The sequence below is a fragment of the Entelurus aequoreus genome, linkage group LG07, assembly GCF_033978785.1.
Source record: "Entelurus aequoreus isolate RoL-2023_Sb linkage group LG07, RoL_Eaeq_v1.1, whole genome shotgun sequence".
NCBI classification, from domain to species: domain Eukaryota; kingdom Metazoa; phylum Chordata; class Actinopteri; order Syngnathiformes; family Syngnathidae; genus Entelurus; species Entelurus aequoreus.
This window is the reverse complement of record NC_084737.1, coordinates 83,828,019-83,850,371: the sequence shown is the minus strand read 5'-3', so window position 1 is coordinate 83,850,371 and position 22,353 is coordinate 83,828,019. Positions and strand designations below refer to the sequence as shown.

General features: G+C 35.2%; 2 protein-coding genes across 6 annotated transcripts in view; both read left to right on the top strand.

Annotated features, from left to right (window-relative positions):
* The window catches only part of arhgap4b (Rho GTPase activating protein 4b), a 95,525-nt gene extending 80,196 nt beyond the window's left edge, over window positions 1-15,329 (top strand). For all 5 annotated transcript variants that reach the window (XM_062054654.1, XM_062054656.1, XM_062054657.1 and 2 more), the window contains 6 exons: window positions 446-501; window positions 2,472-2,643; window positions 6,129-6,221; window positions 7,887-7,994; window positions 11,116-11,221; window positions 13,474-15,329. In XM_062054654.1, the coding sequence (XP_061910638.1) occupies window positions 446-501; window positions 2,472-2,643; window positions 6,129-6,221; window positions 7,887-7,994; window positions 11,116-11,221; window positions 13,474-13,677 (739 nt within the window). In that variant the 3' untranslated portion in view covers window positions 13,678-15,329. The remainder of the gene's footprint in view (window positions 1-445; window positions 502-2,471; window positions 2,644-6,128; window positions 6,222-7,886; window positions 7,995-11,115; window positions 11,222-13,473) is intronic.
* A 4,814-nt stretch (window positions 15,330-20,143) lies between these two features.
* fam50a (family with sequence similarity 50 member A) overlaps window positions 20,144-22,353 on the top strand; it is a 28,141-nt gene continuing 25,931 nt past the window's right edge. Inside the window, exon 1 of the mRNA XM_062054665.1 lies at window positions 20,144-20,469. Coding sequence (XP_061910649.1) covers window positions 20,359-20,469 — 111 coding nt within the window. The 5' untranslated portion in view covers window positions 20,144-20,358. The remainder of the gene's footprint in view (window positions 20,470-22,353) is intronic.

Genomic DNA, 22,353 nt, shown 5'->3' with positions numbered 1-22,353 from the left:
CATACATATTCACTGTTACAAATGGCCCACTGAGGGCAGCCATAACTGCACCAATAAAATTGAGTTAGAGATTTCAGTATCAGTGACATAAACCATTGCTGGGTGCTTATTAGTCGAGCAAATTTGTTATCGCGACATTTGAGGCCACGTGGGAATAAATAACAAAAATAAACACACACGCTAACATTAGCTTACTCTCTTGATGCAACATTGTACTTTCTTAATTCCACTTTTGCTGACCCCACTCTGTTGGATAAAAATAAGGGTTAATGGTAAAGGTGTGGTCGGTCACTCAGTGATGCCTTCAGTACGCCTTGGCTTCATTTTTCCTGCCGTAGCCTATTTTAGATTAGAAACTGTCATCGTGGTCTTCCAAGGAATACAGTCATGTGACTTCAAATCTATGAATGCAAACATGAGTTCACTCATTTTGGCTTGTCTGCAGTGAACCAATCACGGAGGAAGGAGATGGCGAGGCCGAACACCTGCCCAGTGAGGACGGTGAGGAAATGTTGCATTTACAAATGTGTGCGGTACAGTCGTCCCTCAACGCACCCCGCTTCATAGTTTGCAGCTTTACTCTATCGCAGATGTTTGTACTTGTTTTTTTAAGCATAATGTACAAAAGCAGTGAAGTTGGCACGTTGTGTAAATGGTAAATAAAAACAGAATACAATGATTTGCAAATCCTTTTCAACTTATATTCAACTGAATAGACTGCAAGGACAAGATATTTAATGTTTGAACTGAGAAACTTAATTTTTTTTTGCAAATAATCATTAACTTAGAATTTAATGGCAGCAACACATTGCAAAAAAGTTGTCACAGAGGCATGTTCACCACTGTGTTACATGGCCTTTCCTTTTAACAACACTCAGTAAAGGTTTGGGAAGTGAGGAGACACATTTTTTAAGCTTCTCAGGTGGAATTCTTTCCCATTCTTGCTTGATGTACAGCTTAAGTTGTTCAACAGTCCGGGGGTCTCCCTTCTGCTATTTTAGGCTTCACACATTTTCAATGGGAGACAGGTCTGGACTACAGGCAGGCCAGTCTAGTACCCGCACTCTTTTACTATGAAGCCACGTTGATGTAACACGTGGCTTGGCATTGTCTTGCTGAAATAAGCAGGGGCGTCCATGGTAACGTTGCTTGGATGGCAACATATGTCGCTCCAAAACCTGTATATACCTTTCAGTATTAATGGTGCCTTCACAGATGTGTAAGTTACCCATGTCTTGGGCACTAATACACCCCCATACCATCACACATGCTGCCTTTTACACTTTGCGCCTAGAACAATCCGGATGGTTGTTTTCCTCTTTGGTCCGGAGGACACGACGCCCACAGTTTTCAAAAACAATTTGAAATGTGGACTCGTCAGACCACAGAACACTTTCACACTTTGCATCAGTCCATCTTAGTTGAGCTCGGGCGGCGTTTCTGGGTGTTGTTGATAAATGGCTTTCGCTTTGCTTAGTAGGGTTTTAACCTGCACTTACAGATGTAGCGACGAACTGTAGTTACTGAGAATGCTTTTCTGAAGTGTTCCTGAGCCCATGTGGTGATATCTTTTACACACTGATGTCGGTTTTTGATGCGGTACCGCCTGAGGGATCGAAGGTCACGGGCATTCAATGCTGGTTTTCAGCCTTGCTGCTTATTTGCAGCGATTTCTCCAGATTCTCCGAACCTTTTGATGATAATACGGACCGCAGACGGTGAAATCCCTAAATTCTTTGCAATAGCTCGTTGAGAAATGTTGTAATTTGCTCAGGCATTTGTTGACAAAGTGGTGACCCTCGCCCCCGTCCTTGTTTGTGAATGGCTGAGCATTTCATGGAAGCTGCTCTTATACCCAATCATGGCACCCACCTGTTCCCAATTAGCCTGTTCACCTGTGGGAGGTTCCAAACAAGTGTTTAATGAGCATTCCTCAACTTTCTCAGTCTTTTTTGCCACTTGTGCCAGCTTTTTTGAAACATGTTGCAGGCATCACACTCCAAATGAGCTAATATTTGCAAAAAAATAACAAAGTTTTCCAGTTCGAACGTTAAATATCTTGTCTTTGCAGCCTATTCAATTGAATATAAGTTGAAAAGGATTTGCAAATCATTGTATTCTGTTTGTATTTACCATTTACACAACGTGCCAACTGCACTGCTTTTGGGTTTTGTAGTTAATTTTGGGCTAAATGAACCAAAAACATCAATACTACATTGGTGTTGGCCAGATGACTCATGTTCAGTATTGTGGCCACTGATTGGCTCAGCCTCAGACAGCATTGGAATAAAGGAGTGTAACGTGACTATGTTAAAATATCATAAAAAATGTCTTCCATGTTCTAGTCATTCAAAATGTTCCTACTTTGCGGATATTAATTTACAACGGTCATGCTCGGGAACCAATTAACAGCAATGGACGAGGTCCTCCTTGTGCATGCATTGAATTGACATCAACGTGTGTGTGTATAGAGTGGGAAGCCGTGGCGATGTTCGACTACGTGGCGAGATCGCCGGCCGAGCTGTCGTTCAAGCAGGGAGAACTCCTCCTTCTTCACAGCAAGGCCTCCTGTGATTGGTGGAGGGGCGAAGCTGGAGGGGTCAAAGGTCTCATACCGCACAAGTACATCAGCGTGCTGGAAGGGTGAGATATGATGTCATATAAACTATTAAAGGGTTTCCCATAAACTGCCAAGATACCTGTGGCGGTGGGGGCGTGGCTATGGGCGTGGTCACAATGACATCATCGAGCAATTTGCATAATTTACTACAATGATATGATTTTCTCTAAAAAGGCTCAAAAAATGTATACTTACTAATTAATAATAACAGTTTTGTTTTAAACGTCCATCCATCCATTTTACAATATAATTACAACACTTTATGTACATATTTATATACAGATTTGAACAATAAGTTATTCACTGAAATATATTTATTAATTGTGGTTCTTACAAAAAAATATATCTTATAAAAATATAAAAGCTAAAATGTCTCTTAAAGCTCTGCCCCTTTAATTAGTGCATACTAAATCATTTAACTTTAGCCTACTACTACAAGCATATTATTTACCAGCAACATAAAGTGAAACAGAGGCAGAGGTGTCCTGCCACAGTCAGTAACAAATAAACAGAAAACAGTAGTGGTGGTAGATAGACACAGAGCTTCATCAAACATCTGATCCACTGAACAAAGAGCTCCAAAAATCTTGATAAGTAAATCTGAACAGTCGATATGGGCATCTACATCAACTATATGATTTGCCTGAGAAGCTTGACAGGACACAAAAAAAATAAATAAATAAAATAAATTTAAAAAAAAATATATATATATATATATATATATATATATATATATATATATATATATATATATATATATATATATATAAATATAAATGAATGTGTGGGAAACACTGTATTATGATCTTTGATGGAACGTTAACAGAGCATCCCTAATGATATAATAATAATATATAATTGATATAAAATCAAAGAAGGCAGGGTTCTCTTATAAGCACTTGGTGAAGAAAGCAGGCATTCACTTCTAACAGGTAAACGTTTAAATAAATAATAAATAGTGTCTTACAAAAGTGAATACAGCCCTCACATCTCAGCTGCCATTTTATTCTTGACTACTTATTCTTCACAAGTTACAATAATATAGTAATTCAGTGTTTCCCACACATTCATTTATTTGTGGCGGCCCGCCACGAAAGAATTACGTCTGCCACAAATTTAAAAAAACAAAAAATAAAAATATATATATATTTTTTTTTTATCCTGTCCAGCTTTTCAGGCAAATCATATAGTTGATGTAGATGCCCATATAAGTGTAGGATACTTCTCTTGTTGCCTTATCTGTATTTGACCACTACTGTTTTCTGTTTATTTGTTACTGACTGTGGCAGGACACCTCTGCCTCTGTTTCACTTTATGTTGCTGGTAAATAATATGCTTGTAGTAGTAGGCTAAAGTTAAATTATTTAGTATGCACTAATTAAAGGGGCAGAGCTTTAAGAGACTGTGCAGCTAGGAGACTTTCTCTCCTCGGTGGCCCCCCTTACCTGTGGTGTTCCTCAGGGGTCAATCCTGGGTCCCATACTCTTCCTACTGTACATTCTACCTTTAGGTGAAATCCTGGTCAAGCACAATGTCCCATTCCACTGTTATGCCGATGATGTTCAGATCTATTTACCTCTTAAGGCCACAGGACAGGTCGCACTTCAACCACTGCTTGACTGTCTGACTGACATTAAAGCATGGATGAGTGCTAACTTCCTCAACCTTAATGAGAGCAAGACCGAGATAATCATCTTCGGCGATACATCTCCAGTCTCGTTTGTCAGTGCTCTAGGTCCTCTGGGTGTAAACATCCGGTCCTCCGTGAGAAATCTCGGTGTGATCTTTGATAGTGCCTTCAAATTCACCAAACAGGTCAGCTCAGTGGTTAGTACCAGCTTTTACCATCTCAGAACCCTAGCAAAGACCAAGGCCTATCTCTCCCAGAGCGACCTGGAGACTGCTATCCACGCCTTCATCACACACCGGCTAGACAACAATAACTCACTGTACGCTGGCATTGATCAGGCATCACTCCGCCGTTTGCAGCTTGTGCAAAACGCGGCTGCCCGTCTCCTCACCAGTACCAAAAAACGCGAGCACATCACCCCAGTGCTGGCCTCACTCCACTGGCTCCCTGTCCGTCACCGCATTGATTTTAAATTACTTTTAATTGTTTTTAAATCCCTAAATGGTCTGGCCCCACAATACTTGACCGAGCTGCTGCATCACCATACCTCGTCTAGAGCCTTGAGGTCAGCTGACCAAATGCTTTTGGCGGTCCCCAGATCCAGGCTAAAGACCAGAGGGGACAAAGCCTTTTCCGTTGCCGCCCCTAAGCTCTGGAACAGCCTTCCCCTCCACATTAGGTCAGCCCAGAGCCTGGGGGTCTTCAAAACCCTCCTTAAGACCTACCTCTTCTCGCTGGCCTTTGACCCGAGCTGAGTCCGCCCACTAGGCCACCATTTCTAGTCCCCCCCCCTCCCACCCCTTCGCTTTAGTTGTATTTTTCAATTTTTCGCACTTTTATTATTATTATTTTTTATTCTGCAAATTTTTAAAACTTTTTATTCGACCCCTTTTACCGTATTGCATTTGCACTATCTTGTTTAGCACACTCATTGTTTATGTTCTTTGTTTGTTTGTTTTTTGTTTGCTCCATGCTTTTTTAACCTGTAAAGCACTTTGGTTCAATCTAAAAAGTTGTTGAAAATGTGCTATATAAATAAAGTTGACTTGACTTGACTTGACTTGACATTTTAGCTTTTATATTTTATAAGATATATTTTTTGTAAGAACCACAATGAATAAATATATTTCAGTGAATAACTTATTGTTCAAATCTGTATATAAATATGTACATAAAGTGTTGTAATTATATTGTAAAATGGATGGATGGACGTTTAAAACAAAACTTATTATTAATTAGTAACTATACATTTTTTGAGCCTTTTTAGAGAAAATCATATCATTGTAGAAAATTATGCAAATTACTCGATGATGTCATGGTGACCACGCCCATAGCCACGCCCCCACCGCCACAGGTATCTTGGCAGTTTATGGGAAACACTGTAATTGTTATGTATTTTTATGAATGCACTTGACTCTGGACTCGGATATATCAGATTGTAGGTGTTTTTCTTTTTACCCTTCGTGTTCATATTTCACTGTGTTTGTAGCTATTTTGTTGCGTTTCGCTTGATTGTAAAATATGTCGATCGAGACGGGGTGTGACGTTCATATGTTGTCAATATTCAGTGTTTTATCATTCATAGTTAATATTGTAAATCCCACATTCTTTATTTTCATGTTTTCATTCAGTAAAAAAAAAGCTTCAAATTCCATTCCGTTTAAGGCGGTCTGTCATAACGTTTTTAGCATTCAATCAGACATTATTGTGAGGTTTTGTATTAGTGTTCCTAAAAATAGATATACCGGCCCCCAGACACATTTTTTTCTCTAAATGTGGCCCCCCCCCCCCCCCCCCCCCCGAGTCTAAATAGTTGCCCAGGCCTGCTGTATTCACACTTCTTACAGTCAAATTTGCGTTTTTTTCCTCTTCTTTTAGTTCTGAGAGAGGGAAAAGGGATGAAGGAGGAGGAGGAGGAGGAAGCACTGGAAATCTGACAACAGAGGATCCGCATACAGAGAACACTGTTCGGTACATACACACACGCACCTCACACCTCGCTTACAGAGGGTTTTTTCATTCCGTGCCAATTGAAAGTAAATTCAGTAAAACAACAAACAAGTACCAGATAGATTTAGCAGATGTACAAACCCCAAAACCAGTGAAGTTGGCACCTTGTGTATATCGTAAATGAAAACAGAATACGATGATTTGTTATTTTTTGCAAATATTAGCTCATTTGGAATTTGATGCGTGCAACGTGTTTCAAAAAAGATGGCACAAGTGCCAAAAAAGACTGAGAAAGTTGAGGAATGCTCATTACACACCTTTTTGGAACACCCCACAGGTGAACAGGCTAATTGGGAACAGGTGGGTGCCATGATTGGGTATAAAAGCAGCTTCCATGAAATGCTCAGTCATTCACAAACAAGGATGGGGCGAGGGTCACCACTTTGTCAACAAATGCGTGAGCAAATTGTCCAACAGTTTAAGAACAACATTTCTCAACCAGCTATTGCAAAGAAATTTAGGGATTACAGAATTTACGATCCATAATATCATCAAAATGTTTAGAGAATCTGCAGAAATCACTGCACATAAGCAGCAATGCGATCCCTCAGGCGGTACTGCATCAAAAAGCGACATCAGTGTGTAAAGGATATCACCACATGAGCTTGGGAACACTTCCGAAAACCACTGTCAGTAACTACAGTTGGTCGCTACATCTGTAAGTGCAAGTTAAAACTCTCCTATGCAAAGCCAAAGCCATTTATCAACAACACCCCAGAAACGCAGCCGGCTTTGCTGGGCCCGAGCGCATCTAAGATGGACTGATACAAAGTGGAAAAGTGTTCTGTGGTCTGACGAGTCCACATTTCAAATTTTTTTTGGAAACCGTGGACGTCATGTCCTCCGGACCAAAGAAGAAAAGAACCATCCGGATTGTTATAGGTGCAAAGTGTAAAAGCCAGCATGTGTGATGGTATGGGGGTGTATTAGTGGCCAAGACATGGGTAACTTACACATCTGTGAAGGCACCATTAATGCTGAAAGGTACATACAGGTTTTGGAGCAACATATGTTGCCATCCAAGCAGCGTTATCACGGACGCCCCTGCTTATTTCAGCAAGACAATGCCAAGCCACGTGTTACATCAACGTGGCTTCATAGTAAAAGAGTGCAGGTACTAGACTGGCCTGCCTGTAGTCCAGACCTGTCTCCCATTGAAAATGTGTGGCACCTAAAATAGCACAAGGGAGACCCCCGGACTGTTGAACAACTTAAGCTGTACATCAAGCAAGAATGGGAAAGAATTCCACCTGAAAAGCTTCAAAGATTGGTTTCCTCAGTTCTCAAACGTTTACTGAGTGTTGTTAAAAGGAAAGGCCATGTAACACAGTGGTGAACATGCCCCTGTGCCAAATTGTTTGCAATGTGTTGCTGCTATTAAATTCTAAGTTAATGATTATTTGCAAAAAAAAAAGAAGTTTCTCAGTGTGAACATTAAATATCTTGTCTTTGTAGTCTAATCATTTGAATATGAGTTGAAAAGGATTTGCAAATCATTGTATTCTGTTTTTATTGACCATTTACACAACGTGCCAACTTCACTGGTTTTGGGTTTTTGTAAGTGTAGTACAGGAGGTATACATTCTCAGTACCAAGTTCAAAAGTTCTCTGCGTGCCCTTCGACAGGATGCGGGTAAACAGCGACGGCGCTTCGTTGCCAGGGCGACAGAGAGGAAGCGACGGGAGCCCCGGTCGAAAGCCGCCAACTTCCCCGGCTGCAAGACACCTGCCTGTGTAAGACTGACACGCTCAAGTAGCCATACAGTGAAAGTATTCACAGCGCTTCACTTTTTCCACAATTTGGTATTTTACAGCCTTTTTCCAAAATGGAATAAATACATTTTTGTCCTCAAAAACGCCATTGAAGTGAAGTGAATTATATTTATATAGCGCTTTTCTCTAGTGACTCAAAGCGCTTTACATAGTGAAACCCAATTTATAAGTTACATTTAAACCAGTGTGGGTGGCACTGGGAGCAGGTGGGCAAAGTGTCTTGCCCAAGGACACAGCGGCAGTGACTAGGTTGGTAGAAGGTGGGGATTGAACCAGGAACCCTCAGGTTGCTGGCACGGCTACTCTCCCAACCTGCGCTACGCCGTCCCACGGCGTGAAATTAACATGTTAATTTTGAACACCCCATTTACAAGTGAATGAAGGGCATTCTTAGTCAACAGACACACATGTCACACTAAGGGTGGCCGTATAAACAACGCAGACACTGTCATAAACAAGTGCCATATTGTGAAACCACACTAAACAACAATGACAAACACGTTTCGGGATAATATTTTCACCGCAACACAACAGAAACACAACAGAACAAATACCCAGAAGTCCCTGCAGAAACAACTCTTCTGGGACGCTACACTATTTTATTTGGTACATAATAATAATAATAATAATAATAGATTTTATTTGTAAAAAGCACTTTACATTGAGCAAACAACCTCAAAGTGCTACAGTGTATCAAAAAAAAAATAATAATAATAATAATAAAAAGATAATTAAAAAAAATTAAATAAAAATAAAAACTAGAACAGCCTAATAGCTAGAACTAGTACGCATGTATCTATAACAAGGCTTTTTTTTTAAAAGAAGGGTTTTTAAGCCTATTTTAAAAGCCTCCACAGTCTGTGGTGCCCTCAGGTGGTCAGGGAGAGCATTCCACAGACTGGGAGTAATAATGATAAGTGTGACCAGTAGAAGGCAGTCAAACATAAGAGAGAAGTCTCAAGTAAACAACACCAACATTTTAAATGTTCAATTGAAAATATAGAACATTACACACGGCGCTCAAAAATCTATCAAAATGTTTTAGTAGCAAATGTTTAAGTGCCATTGCTAATATAAAGTAGTGTAAAGTTCTTACTTATATCTGTCAGTAAATTCACTGTGAAAGTGCTAAAACATACCGGTGTAGTGAGTTTGCTTTAGTCACCCAAGGAACTTTAGTTATTAGAGTTCCGGTAAGGACAGTTTTTCACGGGACACATTTCCGGTGTGGTTGTTCCCGGATGAGGAGATGCTGCTCCGTTATTGATTTAAGTAAAGTCTGAATGTCATTAAAACAGTTAGCTCCATTGGTGGATCTACTCCTGACATCCACTGTAATGATACCAAGTACAGTAGTGTATCTAATCGATACTACGATGATTACATCGATATTTTTTTGGTATCACAAAATCTTTTTTCGTTTTTGTTAAATGTATATCATGTTTATAAACTCAGGAAATATGTCCCTGGACACATGAGGACTTTGACTATGACCAATGTATGATCCTGTAACTACTTGGTATCGGATCGATCCCCTAAATTTGTGGTATCATCCAAAACTAATGTAAAGTATCAAACAACTGAAGAATAAGTGGTTATTACATTTGAACAGGAGTGTAGATAGAACATGTTAAAAGAGGAAATAAGCAGATATGAACAAGTAGATTAATAATTCATTTTCTACCACTTGTCCTTCATAATGTTGACAAAATAATAGGTAGATAAATGACACAATATGTTACTGCATATGTCAGCAGACCAAATTAAGAGTCTTTGTTTGTTTACTTACTACTAAAAGAAAAGTTGTCTAGTATGTTCACTGTTACTCCCTCCGAGGTCTTAATCAAGGCTCAAGTTGTTCATTTTTCTCACACAGACATTTATTTCAGCCTTCTTCTCGTTAACGACAACGAATATTTAGGAGCGAGGAAATTTCACGACTGGATATGTCGCACAGGTAGCATCCTATGACCGTTCCACGCTGGAAATCACTGAGAGCGGCCCATTCTTTCACAAATGTTTGTAGAAACAGTCTCCATGCCTATGTGCTCGATTTTATACACCAGGCCAAGTGATTAGGACACCTGATTCTCATCATTTGGATGGCTGGCCAAATACTTTTGGCAATATAGTGTATATACTTACATCATGTATATAAAACCTTTTAATGGAGGTGTTTGGATGTTTTTTTAGGGGCTTTATAGCAAAGTAGAGCAGCTTTAATAGGCTCCATTGTAAGCTGACTTTTGATGGCATTTATTTAATATTTAGAATGCATTAAAAAAACAAAAAAACATCCGTGGTCAGTGTTTCCCATAAACTGCCAAGATACCTGTGGCGGTGGGGGCGTGGTCACCATAACATCATCGAGTAATTTGCATAATGTACTACAATTATATGATTTTCTCTAAAAAGGCTCAAAAAATGTATACTTACTAATTAATAATAACAGTTTTGTTTTAAACGTCCATCCATCCATCCATTTTACAATATAATTACAACACTTTATGTACATATTTATATACAGATTTGAACAATAAGTTATTCACTTAAATATATATTTATTAATTGTGGTTCTTACAAAAAATGTATCTTATAAAATATAAAAGCTAAAATGTCTCTTAAAGCTCTGCCCCTTTAATTAGTGCACACTAAATAATGTAACTTTAGCCTACTACTTCAACCATATTTTTTACCAGCAACATAAAGTGAAACAGAGGCAGAGGTGTCCTGCCACAGTCAGTAACAAATAAACAGAAAACAGTAGTGGTCAAATACAAATAAGGCAACAAGAGAAGTATCCTACACTTATATGGGCATCTACATCAACTATATGATTTGCCTGAGAAGCTGGATAGGACAAAAAAAAAAAAAAAAATTTTAAATCTATTTTTGGCGGACGTAATTCTTTCGTGGCGGGCCGCCACAAATAAATGAATGTGTGGGAAACACTGGTGGTCATGTCTTACATAATGATTGTGAACAATAGGATACATTTTTTAAAAAAGTACAGTTCCCCTTTAATGCTGGAGCAATATGTTCAATAAAAAGAGCATTTGTTGTGTCCTTGTTTGTCTCTCAGGTCTCAAGAGCGAAGACACACCTTGGACACTGTGAGACAGGCAGGGTTCAAACCGGTGGACAGACCTGCAATTGCTCAGCCCGACAGGACGGCCACCGTTGACAAGGTGGTTACACTCACATTTGCACAGCAACATCATACAAGGTTAGTCTATTTGTTCACTAAAATGATCAAACTTACAGTTTCCATGTCGGTACCTGACAGATAGTTGGCAGAGCTTCTGACTTTACTTTAAGACGTGTGGCAAAGCCTAGTTAAGGCCTTAAACACTTTGTAGGTCCCAACAAAAGACAAGACTGACACACTGAACTGAATAGCAAAGACTACTTTCTGACTACAGTAACAGACCATAGTCTTTACAGTACTGGCTGCCAATAAGATAGGATAGGATTGGCTTTATTTATCCCACAATTGGGAAATTATGTATAAATAATAAAACAAAAAAACACTATTGCACACTGAGCAAATGCAAAGTCTACTATATAATACTTGCAAATGAGACTCATAAATGTAATAAGAAAACAAGATATTACAACTGGACAGCAAAGTTATTATCAGCTCAGTGTTAAATGAACAAAATAGAGTTTACTAAACAATTAACATTTATTACCCCATGAAAACAAAACAAAAATTACAGTTTAGTAACTGCATTGATTCCTAGATGACGGGAATTGGTACAAACATGAAAGGTGTCCATCCCTAGTTAGAACTTACTTTTGCATAATTGGGGAACTTTAAATAAAAAAATAATTGGGTTCATTTGTTTGTTTCAATGTAAAAATAAATCTTTAATATTGTATATATGTTTATATATATATATATATATATATATATATATATATATATATATATATATATATATATATATATATATATATACTGTGTACATGTGTGTGTGTGTGTGTGTATATATACATATATAGATATATGTGTGCGTATATATATATATATATATATATATATATGTTTATATATATATATATGTGTGTGTGTATATATATATATATACATATACAGTATGTATATATATATATGTGTGTATATATTTATACATGTGTGTGTATATATATGTGTGTATATATGTGTGTGTGTATATATACGTGTATATATGTGTGCATATATATATGTATATATATATAATTGTGTGCATATATATATATGTGTGCATATATATATGTATATATATATATATATAATTGTGTGCATATATATACGTATATGCGCGCATATATATGTATATATATATATGTGTGCATATATATATATATATGTATATACGTATATGTGTGCATATATATATATATGTATATGTGTATATATATATATATATATATGTATATGTATATATATATATATATGTATGTATATATGTGTGTGTGTATATGTGTATGTATATATATATGTGTGTGTGTATATGTATATATATATATATATATATATATATATATATATATATATAAAAATAATATATATATATAAAATATTTTAAATGCATGTATATATATATATATATATATATATATATATATATATATATATATATATATATATATATATATATATATATCTATATATATATATATATATATATATATATATATATATATATATATATATAGATATATATATATATATATATATATATATATATATATATATATATATATACATGCATTTAAAATATTTTTTAAATGCATACAGCTAAAGTATAGTTGACAATAGCACAGTATTTTATAAAATTTATATATACAGTATGTATATATATATATATATATATATATATATATATATATATATATATATACTGTATATATACATTTTATAAAATACTGTGCGATTGTCAACTATAACAGTATATATATATATATATATATATATATATATATATATATATATATATATATATATATATATATATATATATATATATATATATATATATATATATATATATACATACTGTATATATACATTTTATAAAATACTGTGCGATTGTCAACTATACTTTAGTTGTATGCATTTAAAAAATATTTTAATCAAAAGCCTTTCTAATGTATTCATTATTATTTTATTTGTAAAAAATATATATAAATGTTATGTAATTTTAAATTACAACGGCAAATTTGTGTCGGAGCCAGGTTCAAAAACGAAGATAAGACAAAAAGGGTGTAATGTTTCAACAAATTCAAATGGTAATTTTTTTGATTGTGCAAGCTGCTCGCCTGGAAAAATGTTCATTAATTCCAATAAAACGTTCTTCTAAAGGCAAAGGGAAGTCTTTTAAGAACAGTAGAAGCTAGATTTTTTTTAACTTAATAAAAGTGTCCCATCATGTCAAGTTCTCTTCCTGTGTCTCAGGACATAATCAGTCGCCAGATGAACTCCGTGTTCAAGGAGCTCCTGTCTCGCCAGCCGCACATGCAGGAGCCCACATTAGCCACCGCCGCCATGCCCCCCGCGCCTCTTCCTCCTCCCACTTCCTCCTCCTCCTCATCTTCTCTCCCCGCCAAAAAAGTGGGCTTCGGTATCCGAGGACGAGCCCTGTTCCGGCCAGTGGACTGAGGTTGGATGGGGGATTTCTTGCTGTCATTGCAGTCTGGGAAGATCTTGATTTGTTTTTAGGATCATAAATGTAGATATATTAACGTCTGTGCCATCTCATAGTGCCACAAGGTGCTGTATTGCAGTATGTCTTAGTGTGTTTTACAGATTTATTTTGCTTCCTCTTTTCAAAATGTTCAGGTTTGGGGTTTTTTTTTGTGCAGGTGGTCTCCTCTTAGAGAATCAGGGATGTGTTGTCAATAAAGGAGTATTATGGCCTCACTGCAAAGACAAAGTAGGTTATTTATGTATCACTATGAGAGTAAAAGTGTGTTTTTATAAGAAAAACTGTGGATTGCTTGCAAAAAATAAATTTACCATTCCCTTGTAATATTATCTCTATCTATTATTAACTGTCCTGATAGAGTACTATCTATATATCTATCTATCTATCTTCTGAAGATTCAAGCCATAATTTCCACGAGATTTGGGACTTTATTCATTAAAAAAAACCAGCATGTAATATTGCAATGTATTTTCTTAAAACTTAATGTAAAAGTCCCCCTTTTATTTTTTTATTATGAATTAATTATAATATTTAGTCTTAATATTACAACTTTTATCCCTGTGACATTACCTTTCATGTCATAATATTACCTTATCCTCATAAATTCTATATTTTCCCAATAATAATTGTTGATAAAAAATACAAGTGTTTTTCATGTAATTTTGCCAATTCTTTAACATTAAAGTTTTTTCTTATAATGTTACAATTCCTCATTTCTCTTTAAATTACACATTTAACCTTGTCGAAATGATGCACTCTCTTATTCGCAAATTGCACAATTAAGACTTTTTTTTCCTGCATGATTTTATTTTCATGTTTTCTTGCAAGATTACAACTGATCTTCTTAAAACTTCTCCTTCATTTCTGTGAAATTCCCCACCCTCGTAAAATTACAATATAATGCAATTGTTTTGGACTATGTTAAAAAATATATATCTTGAATTAATTCCCTTAAACCTTTCATCTTGGTATTGTTTATACCTCTCATATCTGTAACATTACATTCTTTAATATATGCTATTAAGTTCAAGTTAAAGTACCAATGATTGTCACACACACACTCGGTGTGGCGAAATTATTCTCTGCAGTTGACCCATCACCCATGATCACCCCCTGGGAGGTGAGGGGAGCAGTGAGCAGCAGTGGTGGCCACGCCCGGGAATAATTTTTGGTGATTTAACCCCCAATTCCAACCCTTGATGCTGAGTGCCAAGCAGGGAGGTAATGGCTCCCATTTTTATAGTCTTTGGTATGACAATTGTATTCAAATACATTTTAATTCAATTATTCTAATAATACATATTTCTTATATATTTAACGTTACATAATTTTTCATATAGTATTACGATTTTATTCTCATTAAAAAATGACTATTTTTTATTCAAATTTTACCTTTAATTTTATAGAGATTCTCCAAAGAATATTGTATTTTTGCACTTTTACTCTCATAGAATGACTTTTTTTTCCCCACATACTATTACAGTTTTATTCCTGTACTTATATCAATATTTTGTAACATTACAACCTTATTTGATAGTAAAATCATACATTATATGTGAACTTATACCTTTTTTCTCACATTATTTTGCCTTTATAGTGTTAGAATGATATATTTTTTATTTTACTCTCTGGCTCTTTTTTTCCTAAAATATTTGTTTTAATCACATTTGTACGGAGCCCCTAAAGGGACATGGGTGAAAAAAATGTTTTAATAATTTTTTATTTTTTTTTAGACATGTATCTTGTGCGCACTAGAAATTATCTCGTGCGTACGAGAAACGTTTTATAAAGTTATAAAAAAAAAATAAAAAAAATGTAATCATTTTTATTTTTTTTAGACATGTATCTCGTGCGCACAAGAAACTATCTCGTGCGCACGATAAACTTTCTTGTGCGCACGAGATACATGTCTAAAAAAATTAAATTATAACATTTATTTTTTTTTATATAACTTTATAATAAGTTTCTTGTGCGCACGAGATACACGTCTAAAAAAATAAAAATAAAATTATAAAAAATTTTTTTCCCCCATGTCCCTTTAGGGGCTCCGTACATTTGTACTCCCACATTCTATAGTAATACCACAACTTAAATTGTATATATTTTTTTTCTTAATAGGACAACTTAATAAAAAAAAATTTTTTTTTATTTATTTCTCACAACTCCAGTGTTATTTGTAGCCTTACTCTGTTTCCAGTGTGGCCCTAATACTCCTGTAGAATGCTCATGCTTTTAAACATGCAAAAGATATGTTCTGCTCATTGTTATATTAGTAAAGGAGGGAAAAAAACGAGGCCTATATGTCAAGGTGTGCCTCCATGCTTTTTTTCCACTGGTATTTTTATTTGTATTTTTTTACAAGATGTGACTTAAGAGATGTTAGCATTGACATTGCAGTGTGTAATAGTAGCATGCAGTAATAAGACAAACTCATGATGATGACGACATTCCCTTTCATATGTGACACATGGCCTACAAGGCAAAACTCAGGGCTTTGCAGCGTCACAAATGGGCTGACTCAGGTTTGCCTTTGAAAGATTTCATAAGTCAAGAGTTGCTTTTTGCTTGGCCTCCTTCAAGCTGTGCAAGAGCCTCGAATGCCCTTACGTCGAGCGGAGAAGTCACGTGGCCTCCTCTGGTTTAAACTGTGAATCTCCCAGCAAAGTTATGGAAACTCACTCTTATCTGCACACATTAAAGAGTCCGAGATGGTTTTACATGCGTTACGTGCCCCATTCTGTTCGAGTTTTAGTGGAAACATCAACGTAGAATACTTTTATTTTCCACAGTTGGTTTGTACGTCATTGAAAATGTCTTATCGGTTTTAAGCGTCAAAGTATATAAGTGGTTAAAAAAAATGAAAGTATGATGACAATAAAAGATGGAGTGATGAATTTTAAAGTTGTGTTGCCTACTTTTTCATGTAATGTGTTGAAGAATATTCTAACATGCCCATCAAGTCGATTTAAGGGAAAAAATGTATCCTGTTGTTGCATTAGCCATCTTATATTACGAGAATAACTTGATCCTTTCACAGGGTGAAGTTGTAATATCGAAACAAAAATGTCTCAATATGTGAATACACATTATTATTTTATAAAGTTAAAACATACCATCATAGTTTTACAGGAATAAGGATCTAATAATAAAAGGGAATGGCACTCATTTTTTAAAATGTGTCTATTAGTCACAATCCCTATGTAAGACAATAACACATATTTTTCTTTTTTGATGCATTCTAAATCGGAAAAAAAAAAAACACTATCAAAAGTCAGCTAACAATGAGTTGCTCTATTCCGCCTATAAAGTGCTCAAAAACAACATCCTAAATATACACCATTTATAAATTTACCATGAATTGATTAACGTGGACCCCGACTTAAACAAGTTGAAAAACTTATTCGGGTGTTACCTGTGCAATCTACTAATAAAAGTTTCAATCAATCAAAAAAAAACAACCATGCTGTAAGTATATACACTGCAAAAAGTCAGTGTTCAAAAACAAGAAAAGAAAAATACAAAAATTAGTGGTGTTTTTTTGAACTAAGCAAAATTATTACATTTCTTGAAACCAGCAAACTTATACTAAAAACTAATTTATTGTTCTTAATGGAACGGCAACAAGGCAACCGCTTGTTGCTCTCGGGGTCTCCTAGCCGCTCAGGCAAATCATATGGTCTAAAAATGCATTTTTCCATGGATAACATGACATCATCGCGCCAAGTGCGTGCTCTTTCAGTCAATTAGTGCGCATATATACATACATTTTTAATTGTAATTTTGAAGAATTTATCTGAATGTGCATGAACTATTTCTGTTCAAAATTTTTAGAAATGTCAAATGTTAAATGTTTACTGTACTGTGCCAACTGTACTACTATATGAGTACGTATGTTCTATTGTTTCATTGAAAATAAAACAGCAAAGTCCATTTGGCCGTCATCCGTTTTAATTATGTGACACAATTGTGTCAAAGTCATGATTATTTATTACTTTGAAAAAGCAGTTTTATACTTGTGAGTGTTGATGACACAGCTTTGCAACAGTTGATATTCTAGTTTCAAGCATGTTTTACTCAATATAGCTCATCAAATCTCAGCAACAAGCTGCTACCAAAGAATGTACAACATTTCTTCTCAACTAAAGAGGAGAAATATAACCTCAGAGGAAAAAATAATTTAAAACATTTATATGCACGTACAACACTTAAAACTTTTAGCATAACAGTATGTGGAATTAAATTATGGAATGGATTAAGTAAAGAAGTTAAAAATTGTACTGACATGATCCAGTTTAAGAGGTTGTTTAAATTAATAGTGCTTACAAAGTACAAAGAAGAATAATTATGAGAAAAACTTCCAACCTCATTGAAAATATTCTTCATCTCAGTATGTTAATAATGACTGAATTAATAAATTACATATTACAAACTGTTGTATATACTAATTCATAGATGTTATTTTATTATATAAAAAGGTCAGTAAATGATTTTATATAATTGTAAATGCTTTGAAGTGGGAAAGGGGTAGGATTAAATAAGCTTTGCTGTAAATGAAATGATATGAAATTGTGTGATGTATTATGATGTAAATGTGTTCATGTTCGAAATAAACTAAAAGAAAGAAAGAGGATATCTTACTGAGATCATTTAGGACCAAAACCCCTAAAACAAGTAAAACACTCTAACATAAAATCTGCTTAGTGAGAAGAATGATCTTATCAGACAGAAAATAAGCAAATATCACCCTTATTTGAGATATGTAATCTTACTTGGATTTTAGTTTTTGCAGTGTATGTAATGTAGTAACAGGCACATTCAGAATAACATGTAATATTTACCTATTTTGCTCAATTTAAGCATACGGCGGCGTATTCATTCATGTCCAACGTTGGATCCACGTTGTCGGTTGGGAAATGACCAAATTACAATGGTCAAATCAACGCCACAACCCGACATTGACTAAATGTCGTCAAAAAGCATGTTGTTTCAACATTGTATTTGTGTTGTAGAATATTGGTTGGGAAATGACCACATTTCAATGGTCAAATCAACGTCAGAACCCAACATTGATTAAACGTCGTCAAAAAGCATGTTGTTTCAACGTTATGTTTGAGTTTCTCAACGTCAGGACCTAATTCAACAAGTTCTCAACATTGTTTTAATGTATTGTGCCTGCTGGGGTAGCACTATTAAGTGCTGAACAAGATATAGAATAGAATAGAATGGACTTTATTGTCATTATATTTGCATATAACGAGATTAAGGACTCCAATTTAAGGTGCGGTAGTGGGAACAAATATGGGGTAAAAATATATTACACAAGAGATAAAGAAAAAAATCTAACAATTGAAATAAACAGATTACTATCCAATAAAAATAATAAGCAATCCTGTAGAAATACAAAATACTGTACAATATACAGAACAAGACAAGAGTATCGGAGTAATAAATAACAATATACATAATATACAAACTATGAACATAATAAAACAATCACTTCCTGTACAATGTCTGCTCTCACTGGGATGCCGACTGATGGGATGTTCATATCTTCCCGTTTACATGACGAAATAATCATAATCCTCAGGAACGGTTAAACAAAAACTATTTTTGTGTCTTTCTCGCCATCGCCTGGTCTTAATTGGATGTCAAAGTTGATTAACTTCTCGTTTAATGGCCACAACCTTCTACTATCCAGGTGCGAAGCATGATTTGTCATCAAGACTTGACTTTCACCAACTCAGAGGCGATGCAGCAGCTCACTGGCTCAATATAGCAGCATAAGCTAGTGATCACGGCATCGCTAGCAATAAATTGTTAGTGCTTATAATAACATTATTGCCAATACTTGGTTAATATTCAGGTAACAAGATGTATAGAGTATTGTTGGTGGGTTTTTTCTTTAGAGGGCTTTATGGGCGGATTATTGTGAATTATAGGCAAAATTCTAAAAAAGCGCAGTCCCCCTTTAAGATAAATTGTTTTAATTCCACGAACAAGATTATCTAATATACTGCACTACAGTATTTTCATAATTTTTGATGATTTAATTTGTAATTTAAATAATGTATCCTTTTAGGACAATAAAGATGTGATATTACAACAGCAATTTCTAATACCACAGGGTTAAAACCATCATATTATGAAAGAAAAATAATCGATAAAACAAATATGACAAGAAAAAACTAATTTTTACAAAAAAATAATTAGTATGAAGATGACGTTTTTCATTTTACTGTTATTAGATAATATAGTACTTTTTTATGGGAATAAAGTTTAAGAGAATGAAAGAAAATCAGTCCAAAATCTCCACATTTACTCTAATGGGCCACACTTAAACTGTTTTATAATTCATGTTTAGAGTTTATTTATGAGTTACAAGTGAGAAGTGCGGCGTCGTCCCAATTACGAGCTTTTACCAAGCACCTGAAGGCAACATCCCTTCTACCCAGCAAGCATTGCGCGGTCGCCATTTTTCTTGTTGTGTTGAGTTAAGTCTCGCTCGCTGGCACTGGAACTTTCTGGAACTTTCTGCCTTCGTTTTTTTGTATACAGTCATTAACCGTGCATTTTTGGCTAATCACCCCATTTACCTTTGCGTTGGTGTCATTTGACTTTTAAAAAAAGCATCAAACATGGCTCAATACAAAGGAGCTGCCAGCGAGGCGGGCAGAGCCATGCAACTGATGAAAAAACGAGAAAAGGAGAGGGAGCAACTCGAACAACTCAAACAGAAGATTGCAGAGGTTTGTAATATCCTAACCTTGACACGTCATTAAGGTGCTGTCTGGACTGTTTACCTTGTAATGTGAGGCCTTCCGTAGTTAACAACAAGCCACCTGAGTCCGTCAAATCAAGAGCAGCACATATAGTTCATGAAATGAACGTCATTATGTGACAAGACGTCGCTGTCGTTCATATGTAGTAAAAACTTCACGTCTGTCGACATTTTGTGGGCTTATATTGCAACTACATTGTTTTCCTATTTATATCATCGCGAGACTTCCAACGAGATCTTACCATCTCGTGTGCTCAGAACCATAGACATCTTATAAGGAGACGCAGCACTGGCTGCTGTGACGCAAGAAATTGGGCCGCCATCTTGAAGTGGTGATGAGGAGCCGGCGAGCAGCCTAAACTGACAGTTGACAGGTAGAAAACAAAGATGCCGGGCTGGTGTTCAGCATTTTCCTGCTCAAATGAGCGGACTGTTGAAAATAGGAATCGGGGGATTACTTTTCACTAGGGATGTCCGATAATGGCTTTTTTGCCGATATCCTATATTCCGATATTGTCCAACTCTTAATTACAGATACCAATATATACAGTCGTGGAATTAACGCATTATTATGCCTAAATTGGACAACCAGGTATGGTGAAGATAAGGTCCTTTTAAAAAAAACACAAGATAAATAAATTAAAAACATTTTCTTGAATAAAAAAGAAAGTAAAACAATATAAAAACAGTTACATAGAAACTAGTTATTAATGAATATTTGTAAAATTAACTGTTAAAGGTTAGTACTATGGGTTTGGGGAAAAATTGATTTGAATCGCGATTCTCACGTTGTGCGATTCAGAATCCAATCTCATTTTTTAAAAATCGATTTTTTGTAAATATTTTTTTTATTTAAAAAAAATATATTTTATTTATAAATAATAATAATAAATAACAATAATTTATTTTATTTTTTATTAATCAATCCCACAAAACAATACACAGCAATACCATAACAATGCAATCCAATTCCAAACCCGACCCAGCAACACTCAGAACTGCAATAAACAGTGCAATTGAGAGGAGACACAAACACGACACAGAACAATCCAAAAGTAGTGAAACAAAAATGGATATTATCAACAACAGTATCAATATTAGTTACAATTTCAACATAGCAGTGATTAAAAATCCCTCATTGACATTATCATTAGACATTTATAAAAAAAAATAAAAAAGAACAATAGTGTCACAGTGGCTTACACTTGCATCGCATCTCATAAGCTTGACAACACACTGTGTCCAATATTTTCACAAAGATAAAATAAGTCATATTTTTGGTTCATTTAATAGTTAAACAAATTTACATTATTGCAATCAGTTGATGAAACATTGTCCTTTACAATTATAAATGCTTTTTACAAAAATCTATTACTCTGCTTGCATGTCAGCAGACTGGGGTAGATCCTGCTGAAATCTATGTATTGAATGAATAAAGAATCCTTTTGAATCGGGAAAAAATCGTTTTTGAATCGAGAATCGTGTTGAATTGAAAAAAAAAATCGATTTTGAATCGAATCGTGACCCCAAGAATCGATATTGAATCGAATCGTGGGACACCCAAAGATTCACAGCTCTAGTTAGTACTATTAGTGGACCAGCAGCACGCACAATCATGTGTGCTTACTGTATTGATATATATTGATATATAATGTAGGAACTAGGGCTGCAACTAACGATTAATTTGATAATCGATTAATCTGTCAATTATTACTTTGATTAATCGATTAATAATCGGATAAAAGAGACAAACTACATTTCTATCCTTTCCAGTATTTTATTGAAGAAAAAAAACAGCATACTGGCGCCATGTTCTTTCAACTTGCCAAATAAAACAAGGAAAATGTTACAA